Source organism: Acartia tonsa, chromosome 10 (assembly GCF_053477335.1).
Source record: "Acartia tonsa isolate MP-2025a chromosome 10, ASM5347733v1, whole genome shotgun sequence".
Classification (NCBI taxonomy): Eukaryota; Metazoa; Arthropoda; class Copepoda; order Calanoida; family Acartiidae; genus Acartia; species Acartia tonsa.
Genome location: NC_137269.1, coordinates 20,927,514 through 20,941,988, shown reverse-complemented (window position 1 = coordinate 20,941,988; position 14,475 = coordinate 20,927,514). Strand labels below are relative to the sequence as shown.

Sequence of the window (14,475 nt, the reverse complement as noted above, 5' to 3'; positions counted from 1 at the left end):
GTAGACTATTATTTTTTGATGGACTTACTTTCCCAATAGACAGTATTAAAAAACTTGTTATTGAGGAGCTGCGATACTACGTTGATGACGGTCCAATTCATGGCCCGATTAGTACAGATTTTTTAAATCGAGTTTTAAGAATATTACAAAAACAATGTGCAAAACACAGTTATTTTTAAAATCAAATATTTAACTTAAAAAAGCAGAATCTTATTGGTTATTTGGCCTTGACAATTTTACGCTTGCATACGTTCTCGGTTTAATGGGTATCTATCATCACCATTAAATAATAATTTTTGATAATTAATAATAGATTTATTATAACTTACATTAGATTGTCATGTACTCTAGTAAAGGGAAACTTGTTGCATCAGCCATCTTTACCCCATTCATTCCCCTCCTGGATAAACGAACTGACCAATAAACGAATCTACATTTAAATAATATTATCTTTTTCAGACAAAAATGTCCATTAAGAGATAGAACAAAATAAAGAAAAATCTTGGAAAATAAAAAAAAGATATTGCTAGCAAGGTTTGTAAAAATAGATTAAATACTACATACATCCAATTATTTTTATGTCTTACTTAGAGATATAAAAATCCTTATAATAAAGTAACGGGATGTCTGTCTGTCTGTTTGTTTGTACCTAAAACTTTATATGAATCTGAACAAAATTAGAATGAAACCAATTGTTAACCTGACGTACTTGCGATTTAAAAGTAATTATGGAGCTGCTATTCTTATAAATTTATGCCTATGCATCCCAGGATTCATTATTATAATAACCAATAAAGAAATTAGTTAAGGACAGACGTTCAAACAGACCATAATTAAAGCTTTACTTTTCAAAAGGGATTTATCTTAAATATATATCAGGAATAAAAAAATAAAAAAAAGATGAAAACGGACGTTAAAACTTTCAGGATTGGTTCAGGCATTTTAACATACATACAAGCTAGACTAATAGTTTCATGTTATTTTTAGGAACAAATAACACGAATTTGTCCAAAATGGTTCGTTTAACTGAGGATATGATAGTGGCCCGGACAAGGGTGTCGGATATGAACCAAGTCAAGAAACTCAATTGCTGGTAAGTAAACATTGGACCAGAGAGGGAGGGGATATTGAATTCAAAATTAAATGGTATTCAAAGTTTTGTAACACCGTTATCTTATCCATTTGTAAGATATTTTTATTGAGTTTTAATTGGTTTAAACTTTTTAACTGATAATTTATATCTACAGACGTGGTAATTATGTTTTTCATCAGTGGGATGTATATCAATTAGATAAAGCAATTTTAACAATCTACATTTACGATATGGTATTATAATAAAACATCCTTAGTTAAAGAAAAGCTTTGCTCTTAAAAATGGGTAAATTGTTGATATTATGATTATAGTTGATTGTTCGTTGTAAACATAAATATCAATAGGTAATGTATGTATGTCTTTTAATATATCAAATACATAGTTTTTCTTTTAGAAAAGACAAATGAAATTTGTTTCTTTTTTAGAGTCTTACTCATATGTAAATAATATTTTTCTTTTTTTGAAAGTCTAAATTCTATATTTGTATTTTTTTACTGAATGGAACTGTTCATTATGTAAATTCCTTTGTTTGTCTCTGTCTTGGTCGGTTTCCTTACCAGGGAAGCTAACTAATAGGTCCTAAAGGCTAAGAATAAATGGTGATATTGCTTTCATGGATAATGTCAACCTTGTTTATTGGCCTATTAAACAATGATTTATAATATAAACAACTATGCAATCAAGTTAGAAACAGGGATACAAGGACATACAAATTTTTATTTGGAGGGTGTAAAAGCTGGAATTTCAACTTTGAGGGGGGGGGGGAGTAGTTAAAATTATGCTCGAAGAGCGCCGCCATGGGGGTAATTGGCATATTTGTGATAAGAGGGGGTAATATTTTAATGAGGGTGGGTTACCGCTTTACCTTCCTTTGTTACATCCTTGTATGGATATTTAATTGATGACAGACTCAAATAAACCTTTTTGTTGTTGAGATAATCAATTTTTAATTCTCACTGGCCTATCACTAAATCTCTGAATCAAATGACTTTAAATATCCAATTATGTCATGTTCTTGATTTATAAATGAAATTAAATACTTCAATGCTTTTATTGTATTTTTCTATAGTTTTATTATATCTTATGCTGAAATTTTTAGAATAGCGATATATAGTAACTAGAGTTGGCTCGATATAATTATCTCCCTATTGGCTAGTTTTCTATATGCATATCTATTTTTCAATAAATCTATTTTCCTCACCCGGCATTACTATCTAAAAGAAAGTAAATATTTGATAATTTAAATGATTTTTAAAAGATTTTTTTAAATTATATTTTTTTCTTTACATTACCATCACCAAAGGGTTAATGATGATGATTACAATTTTAGTTTAATATTTGAACACACAAAATGTCGCCACAATCGAATTCTTTTAAAACATAGTTTTCTTAAATTTATCATATTATAAATTTAAATTTTCTTTTTTATGATTAGAAATTAAATACATCAATATAAGGTAAATAGCAACATGAAATGAAAAAAATGAATTTATTTTTAATAAAGTAAAAAAATGGGTCTTATCGTTCTGGGCAATGAGAGTTTATTATGGATTATTGGAGCACTATGAGTTTTAATCATATATTCCTTGGAAAACTTGAGCTTGTTTATAGACATTTATTTCCTATATAGATCTGACATGGATCTTGAAGCAATTGAGCAGGCCGTTTTGTACATGTTAAAAATTGGAAGATTTCATTAAATAAAAGTAATCGCAAATATACTTAGTAAATTAGTGACGATTGGAATCATTTACTTATGTGTTTATCTCAGAAAATAGGAAGTATTTTGTTAATTACCCTTCCTCAAATTCCTAAATTTTTATAAATTTTAAGGAAGAAATTAAACTTTGTCAGCTTTTATTGCACTTTGAGGTCATTTAAAATATCATTAAGATATTTTATAGTTTATCTGTCTATTTTTTTTCTCTCTCTCTCTCTCTCTCTCTCTCTCTCTCTCTCTCTCTCTCTATCTCTCTCTCTCTTCTCTCTCTCTCTCTATCTATCTATCTATATATCTATCTATCTATTTATCTATCTATCTATCTATCTATCTATTTATTTATCTATTTATCTATCTATCTATCTATCTATCTATCTATCTATTTATTTATCTATTTATCTATCTATCTATATATCTATCTATCTATCCATCCATCAATCAATCTATCTATCTAGGGGAGCAGAATTGAGTGATGTGAGTGTGCTGAGAAAATTGAAAAATGTTGAAGTTCTATCATTAAGGTAAGATTTTCACGAAAATTTGATATTTTATTTTCTCGTATTCATTCGAATCCGGTAGATAGGAACCGGTTCTCCTCCATACGAGAAAACTATGTCTAGCACCGTATTATATCCAGCTTTCTACGAATATAAAAATATACAATCATAAGATTTAAACCAGTTTTTTTAGCCGGTGCCTCCGGCACCTCAGAACTAAAAAAACTAGTTTTAATCTTATAATTGTATATTCTATATCCGCGGAAAGCCGTTTATAATACGATGCGAGAAATAACTATTACACCACCCTCATGAAGTTAAGTTGCCTCTTTTATGGGATTTTTGTACCCCCACCCTCCTACACCCTAAAGAATGTTAGGACGTCTAGGCTTGTAAATACCAAGAACGTCTAAAAAGGTACGGACGGGAGGTATACCAGAAAGCCTTATTTTTCAAATCAGATATATTTTAGCTGTAATTTATAATACATTCATTTTAAATAGTAAAGGAACTTCTGAATTGAACTAAAAATTCTAAATAAAAAGAGTTTCAAACTCGTCGCTTGAATGTTATTAATTATTTCTTGAACTTTTTAAAATAAATATTTAATCAACACCTTTCTGAAATTCTAAAATTAACATATTTTTACCATATAATTATTTTTCTTACCTTTCACGATTATTTTGAATATCAACTAAATTTGTACAGTCTAGGCATGAAAGGGCTTGTTTTAATTATTTTTATGAATGTTAATTTTTAGATATTTTCTAGCATTTAGGGGGCTCTGTATTCAGAAAGAGGGATTAGAATTAGAAAATTAGCCTAAAACATGCTTTATACTTAAAACATAATAGCATTAAACCATCTTATGAAGCCTCCCAAAAGTGGAGACCTCAATAGGCTTTGTAGTTAGCGAGATCCCAACGGACATAAATAAAAAACTACAATTTTTAATGATTAACTGTCCTTTAAAACGCAACCTTCTAGACAATGATATTCAAGGCTTTTTGTAAGGCCTTAGAAATAATAAAACTATCTCATAAGTCAATCTTAATCTATCTCTGTCTTTTGTTGCTTATTCTAAAACAAATTTGTTCTTAGATGGGGTGGCAATCATAAAATAGGTATTTGTTGGAGCAAATTAGAAAAGAAAACTTATTTATAGCAACGTATTAAAGAAAATTATCCATGAATATAAAAATCATAAAATCGCGGAAAGCTGACTATAACACGATGTGATAAATAACTATTACAGTGCGCAATAATAATAGTTTCTTTTAGATTTAATTTTAAAATCTAGATGTAATGATTGGGCTTCAATCTTTATGTATTAGAAATATAAAAAACTATCTGAGATGCTACGCATCTAAAAATGTTTATGCGTTATGGCCGTTGAATATTGTCATTGAAAATGTTAAACCTTTCTTCATAGTAATATATGTATGACAGTTGGGTGGGAAAAGTAACTCTCTATCTACCGTAAAAACTATAATCTAAAATTTCTTTTAACTTGCTCGAAACAATCCAAAAAGATTTATAAAGCTTCCCTGAAAAGCACAACTTCATCAGACATACCATTTCAGAGATCTTTAGCTTCAGACAGATAAATCTTACTACTTTAACTTGTATAATTAGACCATTCTCTAATTAAATGTATATTTAGATATCATATTGGCTGGTGCAGTTTTTCTATTAGACCATCACTGCTTAAAAAAGTTTTTTATTTTATCAGACAGAGAAAACAGTAATCATCCTTTACAAAAGAAAATGAAATGCTATAAAATGAAATTTCTTTGAGAGCAATATCTAATTGGCTTGCTCAAATTTTATAAGGGGGGGTAATAGGTTGTTTACCCACCTAAAAAGGCTTGAACGTCCTTTATTTTGCCTTTTATTTTTAAGAAGAATAAATTTCGCAATCTCCCAACTGAATAGAGTTTACAATAGAATTTGTTTTTAATATTGTCCTCTTTGAAGTATAAATACAAAGATATACAATTTTTTTGTTACTTAGAATTCTTAAAATTTATCAAACTACCCTTTAGTGGATTAAAAGAATATTAAAATATGTATTCAAAATAGTACTTTAGAATAAATTAAACTAATTGTTTTATCGTGGCAATATTAGTTTGAAATTAAAAGTGTAAATTTTGATATAAAAGTTAGAAGTAATATAAAGTTTCTGCAGCAAATAAAACTTCTCAGACAAAACAAGAATGAGAGTAACCATGAATACATTAAATAAGGGAAATTTAAGGTTGATTTTAGGGCTTGTAGTCATTGTTTATTTAAGCGAGGCAAAACATTATGCTCTCGCTCTGTAAATTTCCTCACCAATAATTAAAATGGCAGAAACATTACCAAAAAGGACAAAGTTTAAGAAACCTTTTTGTTTGACAGATCTTGCTGTTTAAATGAAAAAAATATAACTTATTCTCTTTTATTGAAATATAAATTTTGTTACTGCGTTACTTATAGATGCAATTGTCCTTGTTTAAAACTTGAACTAAACCCACTAAAAGTCCATATTAGTTTAGTTCTAAGAAAAACCCACAACCTACCCAAATTGTGACTTGTATTCAATTTTTTTTTCAATTTTAATCTTTAGATTAAAGTATAATGCATACGTTTGGTTTAAGCAATCAAAAAATGGCATACCAAAAATGTAAAACATATGAAAAATTTCAGCTCATTCACGAACTTGATCAGAACTCCCAGACAAATGTTCTAATATCAAGGGGTTGTTATTCTGTCTAGAATTAATTTCACGAACCCATGACGAATTGAGGGGGTTTCAAACTCTAATTTCCTTGCAATTTGTAGAAAGAAAAATAGATCTTTTAGCTAGTGAAAAAACGCAATGCTCGCTGTACAAAATTATGTGCACGCCTCTAATGCCTATAGGATATTGTACCATAATTTTATTTCTTCAGAACACCACTCCCTCCCTTATTGTTTCCAAATTGAAAGGAGCCCACTTAACCATTCAATTTTCGCGCTTCTTTTTTATTCAATGGTTTTTCATTACGTCATGATTTTTTTTAAAAAAAGGTGTGTTTTTCACCTTTTCTTCGCTTTTATGTTTTTTCATCTCTTTTGAGTTGTATAAATTACATTTTAAAATGTTCTGTTTTTTGGCAGATTTTTAAGGAAGGGAGGAGACCAGGGGCGTCCAAGCTTTTTATTTTGGGGGGGGTAAACATTTTTTAGGGGGGGGGGTAATTTGTGTTTGGGGGGGGGGTAAAATGGCGCGCGAAGCGCGCCGCAAATTTTTTTTACCCCCCCCAAAATTTTTACCCCGGGGGTAAAATTTGCTTGGGGGGGGTAATTACCCCCCCTGAAATCTGTTGGCAGGGGTAAATTTAGTTTACCCCCCCCCAAAATTTACCCCCGGGGTAAAATTTTTGGGGGGGTAATTTAAATTTTATTAAATATATAGTATTAAAAATGCGCGCGAAGCGCCCAAAAATATTTTTTATTAGAGATTTTTTATTTTGGGGGGGGTATTTCCCACCCCAAAATTGTTTGGGGGTGCCTACGGCACCCCCAGGATAGGGGTAAATTTTGAATGGGGGGGGGGGTAATCGCCCCATTACCCCCCCCCCTTGGACGCCTATGGAGGAGACATAGGGCTTTTTATTACACTAGTCCCCAAAGTTTTGTTATACCGTTTTCGTATTCGTTGGACACAACCTTATGGACGTTTTATTGAATTTTAATTGAGAGGATCATTTAGTTGAATGTCCAAACGTTCTAATCACTAATTATAATTTACAGAAGGGGTAATTTTATGGATCATCATAGGAGATGAATATTAATTTATCTGCCATTGTCTTATCCCTGTAGATTCATGCAGATTATGTCTCAATGTTGTTAATTGCAGTTTCTTTTCACCATAGATTGTTTTCTATTAGTATAAAAATCAATGTTTTTAACATATTTGACGGACTGGCTTCAGAGCATTTCCTAGTTAAATACTAGCTGCGACATAACTAAAACAAGAATTGCAAATAATAATAATAATAATAATATTGGCTCATCTTGTGATTTTTTATTGATTTCTTTTCTCCAAATAAGAAGACAGATTTATTTCAGTTATGTTTGTACAATACAGATAATTTCTTATATTAGCTAAAGAAGAAATTTTTCCTAGCCAAAAAATATGGTCCTTTCGTACAATATTATACTCTAGGGGGTTAAAATTTTCTGTGCGCTTCGTGCTACCTCATCTGTAACAATCTTATGATATTTCTGAACTAAGACATCAAATATAATCTTTTCATAAGCCGAAAAATAAGTGTGAGTTTTATTTTGTTTATGACTTAAAGAATAAAATTAAGTATTAAATATTTAATATCCTGCAAAAAAACATATTTTTTGTATAAACATATAATTCTGCGCAATTTTTCACCACCTCTTCTTTTCTCCCTTATTTAGACTAAACTGAATATTTCGTGGTGTTCTTACAAAAAAGTTGAATAAAACTTTAATTCTAATGTATGGAAAATCTGTTATAAAAGGCTCTTTTTTTTGATAAATCGATAATTGGCTGCTAAAACTATTTAACTTAAAAATATGCTAAAATAATCGATATATTATTATATGGATGTTGAACCAAATTTTCATGTACTCTGGTTAAGTGATGCTTGCAGCTGGCTAAAATACCGATATCCCCCATCCACTTCATTTACCCCATCCCCTCCATCTTAATGGATGAACGAACTAACCAATAAATTGACGACACGTATTTTTCCTGTCAACATATTCGTGTATATCCTATATTTATTGCTAAAATGAATATTATTATTTTCAGCAAGATTATTTTATATAGTTCCGCACCTTATTTTTTCACAGAAAAGTTGTTACAAAAAACACAAATTGGAACACTCAAATTGTAAGGGGGGCTGCGAAATCCCTAAGAACAGAATAAGACTTATTACCTAGTACCTGATTTGGGCGGGATTTTCAAGTGATCATCTAGAGAACCCAAGGGCATAATCTGGGATGCAATAGTAACATATAACAGAAATTGTGTTGGAATGATTTTTCTTGTATTCCCTGGCAAGTTCGAACCCATTAATTCCCTTTTCCTTACACCAGAGAATGAGTGTGTTACGCGGCATTCCTAACTATCTCCGCGCTTCGCTTGTAAACAAACAAAGGCGCGCACATTTTTTCCTTGTTGATTCCCATGTGAAGAGCTACGTGAATAAAAATAATGTATTGGATGGATATACATGCGCTCTAATCCGTGGAAGATCTCAAATAAGCCTTCCTGCTTAGTTTGACGTATAATGTGGTAAGAATTTATCTTTAATTCTTAATAATAAGTGTAGTATGGTATATTTTTACGAAGAAATTTAAAACATTAATTTTTCAACAAATAGACCATTTAACTGCTAACTTTTGACATACGAATATTTTCCTTAATTTTATTGATCACTTGAATCTAAAATTATCAATTTCTGATGCTATTTAATATGTTTCGTGCCAATTTGAAGTTTTTTAGAAATTTTATATTTTTAATTAAATTGAAATCACGCAACCTCGATATACAAAAATAATAAACCATTAATATTATGTTATTAATTTTTATATTTTTGTTTTAGATGCACCGTTTTCATGGTAATAAATACACATTTGTAAACATTCACATGTTGGTCATTCGGAGGGCTTGGAGATTAAGATTTCGTGTACGGCAAGGCATGCGTACCGAAACAATGAAAACGAGACAGAACAGATGCGGCTAAGAAAATATCTGTGAAGTTTTGTGAATGTGTTGGTTGTGATACCTTACCACACACTATTATAATCGTAATCAGTACAGTTAATTATTGTGACAATCATGGGTCCTAAAAAGAATAAAGGCGCTCAACTGGGACTACGGCTGCGCCCAGCCGTCGAGGCCCTAACCAGTGAACTAGATAAAGTGATGAAGTTGGTCAGTGAATCTTCAGAGCTTGATGTTAGACATTTCACTAAGGAGTCAATCCTTGTCCATGACAAGTTCGAGACATTCGATAGCATTATGGTCGGTTTTAGCAAGCTTGGTGTGAGAATCCAAGAGCTTGAGGAGTTTAGTGACATTTATTCTAATATAATTACTGTGCAAAAAGATTATAACGCTCTGAAAGATGCTCTAGATGCTATGGAGGAGCTTAGTGACATTCAAAGTGTTGTTGATTTAGTTGGTGATAATTTGCCTGACCATAAGGCTGAACTATATGATCGTTGCTTAAAGATTGTGAAGGTTATTAAAGGGTCATACTTTCCCTTACCAGAACCAATTATAAACACTTTGTCTGCCTTGATGAAACGGCTGGCCGAGGTTAAGCTTGAACCTGTGAAGCCGCCTACAACGACGGCGGGTGCTTCGACAGCATCGCCATTTGTGTCGCCGTTTGGCACACCACAGTTCGGCACCGGTTCTATGTTCACGCCAGGATATATGAATCGTGTCGACGAACGTCTTCTTCCAAGCTTTGACGGCTCAGAGTCAGCCTACGTAAGTTTCAAGGACAATTTTAAAAAACTTACCGTAGGACAGGACCCGTCATATTTACAGTTATTGTTGAGCAGTGAAAAGGTCTGCAAAAATAAAGAGTTGAGACTTCAGTTAATTCAGATTCAATCACATGAATCTCAATGGGCTTACCTCGACGCACGTTTTAAGTCCAAAACACGTCAGATGCTCTGCCTTTTCAACCAATGGGAGAAGAAGCCTAAACCGTCGGACTCCAACCAGATTGTGACAGTCTTAGCAGAGTTTGGTGGTGCAGTTAGCCAGCTCGAGCAGCTGACTAAAGATGATGATGATGAGGAAGTCACCACAAGCCAGTGGTTGACCATTATTCTTTTGGAAATGTTATCCAAAAAGTTGCCACGTGATTTCCAGGACAAGCTCAACCTGGCGTTGGGCTCGATGGATACCCCAAATATTCCTAAGCTGTTGAAGATTATAGAGGAACAGCGTGGCGCCATTTTGATGAGGTGTTCAATCGATGTAGACACCCCCTCCAAGAAGAAAGGTAATCCTGCGGCCGCAGCTACAGCCGTTGGTAAACCTGGGTCTCCAGCTAAGACCAAGAAGAAACAGCCTTGCCCGTCGGAAGGTTGTAACTCTGATCACCTGTTGTTTAAGTGCTCCAAGTTTAGGGATATGTCTGTTCCTGAACGCAAAGTCTTCATCAAGAAGATAGGCGCCTGTTTGCTCTGCTTACAAAAAGGGCATCGGGTGGCCGATTGTCCCAGAGCCGATAAGCTTGGCAGCTGTACCATTGACAGTTGCAACCAGCCTCATAATTCATTATTACATGAATCAGTTGCTAGTGGACAAGTTGCGGCAGTGTATGAATCACAATTGTTTAGCAAGAACAATTTTATGCTGATGTTGCAGCAGGTCCCGGCGTTGGCGGCTGACAAACGTCAAGTCACCGTCAATGCCATGTGGGACAGTGGAGCAAATTTGACGTTGATTTCTAGAAGTATTGCCAAGAAGTTAGAGTTGCCATCAACTGGTCGCACAGCTACTATTTCTCTGGCAGATGGAAAGAGCCAAGCATGTCCTACAGTCAAGATTTGTTTGGTTGACCGCAACCGGAATTCACATATTCTGGAGGCGGCGGTAGTGCCCAGCATTGGTACTGAAGAAGGGTTGCGTTCTATTGATCCTACAGCCGCCGCCGACATTTTCAACATGAAGCCTGATAATTTTTCTATGGTCGACGGCAAGATTGATGTTTTAATCGGCCATTTAACACCAGCTATGTTCCCGTGTGCAGATAAAATGGTTGGTGATTCTAGACTGTACAGAAGCTTATTTGGTACAGGCTATTTAGTTGTGTCTGCAGATGGCAGGACTGTTGCTAATCCTGTCGCCTGTAAAGCTGTGAAGTTGGAAGTCAGCAAGATGGAGTTCCTGAGTACTGAGAGTTTGGGAATACAGCCGCCATCAATGTGCAGCGGTTGTAAGAACTGCCGTCATTGCGCCGCCATAGCCGCCGGGCAGTCCGCCTTGGATGTGCGTAAGCGGCAGCTGATTGAAGAAGGTCTGACATTAGATCTTGAGAACCATGTTTGGACGGCTTCATATCCCTACAAGCAGCCGCCAAGTGTGTTATTTGACAATTCAGAGCAGGCCTATAAGATCTGCTTACGTGACCGGCAGAGAATGATTAAAAAAGGTGAATACAGCACCTTCTGCCAAGTGTTTCAAGAAGCTGTGTCTCGTGGAGTGTATCAGAAAGCTTCGCCAGAAGACCTAGCTTATACTAAGCCCGTGTATTATTCGAGCCTAGTCTGCGCATATAAAGAGTCTATTTCCACGCCCTTGAGGATATGTGCCAATTCTAGCCTCTGCTGCAAGGGGCTAAGCCTCAATAGTATTATGATGGACGGCCCAGTTCCATTATATACTCTGATGCACAATCTTATCCGGTTCAGAAGTTATAAGTGTGCATTCGTGGCTGATATTCAGAAGTTCTATAATTCATTATTAGCTACCTATGAAGATTCTCAGCTGAAACGTGTTTTTTTCGCTGATACAGTTGATGGAGAGCCAGAGGTCTACCTTACCAAAACCATCAACTTTGGTGAGGCCTTGGCTGGAGATATGGCCGTGACCGCCCTCAGACTCACTGGTCGTATTTTTGGTGGACGTTCCCAGCAGGATGTTCAAGATGTTTATGGATCTGAGAAGATTAGAGGTTGTGACGTTGTAGCCCAGCAGGATGTGTGGAGAGATGTTCAGCAACCACTCAGTTCCGAATTTATTTTGTATCAAGATCCTCCATCGGTCAAATTGGAGACTTGTACTTACGTGGATGACTGTTTGAGCGGTCATAACAGCAAACCTGAAGCTGTCCAGCTGGTCCAAGAGCTGGAGGATATGATTGCACCTGGCAATTTCAAGTTTAAATCTGTTGTTTATTCTGGAGATGATGTTGACAGTGTAAAAGTTCTGGGCCTTGTATGGGACCCTAAACAGGATAAGTTGTTCCTACCTGTCAGAGCCAACCACGGCGAGAAGATTAAGGGTAGAAAGTTACTGGAGGATCTGGATCTGGAGGACCTCTGGAGAAGTCTACCTGAGTTGATAACTAAACGTGAAGTTTGGAGAATTGTGCAACAACTTTATGACCCAATGGGTCTAGCAGCGCCATTGCTGCTTAAATCCAAGCTTTGTCTACGCTCAGTTTGCATACATGGATGCAACTGGGATGATGTTATACCTGGAGAGTTGAGGTCGGAGCTCGTGTCCAGCCTCCAGGACCGTTCGGCACTTGGAAATGTGTCGTTTAGACGTTCGATGGTTCCTGATAAGCCGTTGGGGCTTCCAATGCTTGTTGGTTTCTGCGATGCATCTAACCAGGCCTATGCAGCCATCACCTACCTGAGATGGCCAGTTCCTGGAGGATATGATGTAGTTTTGTGTTGCGCCAAGTCACGTGTCGCACCAGTGAAGATTGAGTCTATACCAAGGTTAGAAATGCTTAGTTGTCTAATTTTGGCAAGGCTTGTGGATACTGTTGCCAGAGCCCTACCTTTCAACATTTCTGGCAAAGTGTTTTTTAGTGATAGCAGCTGTGCCCTAGCTCAGCTATCCAGTGACAGTGTTATGTTAAATGTTTTTAACAGTCATCGTGTTTCTGAGATACAACAGTTGACGAGCCCTGAAGATTGGAAATGGGTTCCAACCCAGCACAACATTGCCGATCTGGCAACGCGTGGTTTGTGTACGATTGAGGATGTACAACCTGGATCTACATACCAAGAAGGTCCAAGCTGGTTGCGCCTGGAACAGGACCAGTGGCCCGTTAAGACGGCGGGTGAGGTAAATGCATCCATTCCCGAGAGCGAGCTAAATCCCAAGATGGCGAAGCTCAAGGTAATGTTCACACAGGTAGTGGACAATGATTTCTGGAGGTCCCTGGCAAGAAGGACCTACAGGCAGGCAAGGAGGACTGTTGCCGCAGTTCTTAAGGCTGCCAACTGCTTTAAAACGCTGCTTGTCAAGAAACGTGGCGTTGCAACAATTGAGGATGGTGTTAGCAGCAATGATAGTTCTAAGCATTATGAGAACTATACTTTCACAAATACATACATGGATTCTGTTTGTGACCTGTTTTTGACTTCCTTCAACCAAGAGAAGGAGATGACCATGGACGCCGAGGGGAAATTTGACTCCCTTCAACCTTATCATCACAAGGTCCAGGTTTGTTGGCCCATTGTGGGTCATGATGGATGTTATCCTCTTAGGACATTTACAATATTGAAAATGTCCGGGAGAGGAGATGAGGCTCTTGAGGCCGCTGCTGGAGGCCCCAGGAAGATTATGAAGGACAGCCCAGGTGTTGTCTTGCTCAGCCGCCACAACAGGCTGGCGCGGCTCATCCTTCAACAGTCCCACGATGAATTGGGGCATGGAGGCCATCGTAAGACGTTGGCGCAAAGCCGCAGGTATGCATGGATCACACATGGCCGCATGGAGGCTATGAAAGTGGTCAAGAGTTGTGCTGCATGTTCCATTGAATATGCCAAGCGTTCGAGTCCCGCAATTGCTAATATTCTGCCAGATCGTGTCGAGCCCTCTATGCCCTTCAAGGAGGTGCATATGGACCTTGCGGGGCCGATCGAAGTTACGAAGCCTGGCGTTGGTACCAGGAGTTCCAAGACCAAGTACAAAGTTTGGTTGTTGATTGTGGCCTGTAGATTTACACAGGCTGTGTTTGTTGATGTGTTGACTGATTATTCAACTGAAGCCGTGCTGGTCGGCTTGAGAAAACTTCAGGCGTTTTACAATATGCCTAGAAGGGTTACCACAGACAGAGGCACCAATATGGCCGGTGCCAAGCGAATTATGGATGAACTTTTGAAGGATACCCGAATGCATTTTGAATGGCATCTGGTGCCCACCGCAGCACACTCGTTCGTGGGTACTGTGGAGAGGCAGGTTGGGCTGGTCAAGCGTGTGTTGAACAAGAAGTTGGCTGGTGCTACTGTAACCTTCAATGATTTATTGGTGTTGTGTGCTGAGACTGCAAGAGTCCTGAATTCTAAGCCATTGACCTATGCCACCCAAGGAGATGACGTCAATTGCTGGAGAGTAATTTCACCTGCTGATCTGTTAGGCGGCAGGACCAACGATGCAATCTGCACCTTTGAAA

General features: G+C 36.3%; 1 protein-coding gene across 14 annotated transcripts in view; it reads left to right on the top strand.

The window, feature by feature from the left end:
* The first annotated feature begins 455 nt into the window (after positions 1–455).
* Positions 456–14,475, top strand: part of LOC145329620 (uncharacterized) — a 70,232-nt gene continuing 56,212 nt past the window's right edge. For all 14 annotated transcript variants that reach the window (XM_080173931.1, XM_080173926.1, XM_080173924.1 and 11 more), the window contains exons 1-3: positions 456–534; positions 988–1,093; positions 3,269–3,334. In XM_080173931.1, coding sequence (XP_080030057.1) covers positions 1,014–1,093; positions 3,269–3,334 — 146 coding nt within the window. In that variant the 5' untranslated portion in view covers positions 456–534; positions 988–1,013. The remainder of the gene's footprint in view (positions 535–987; positions 1,094–3,268; positions 3,335–14,475) is intronic.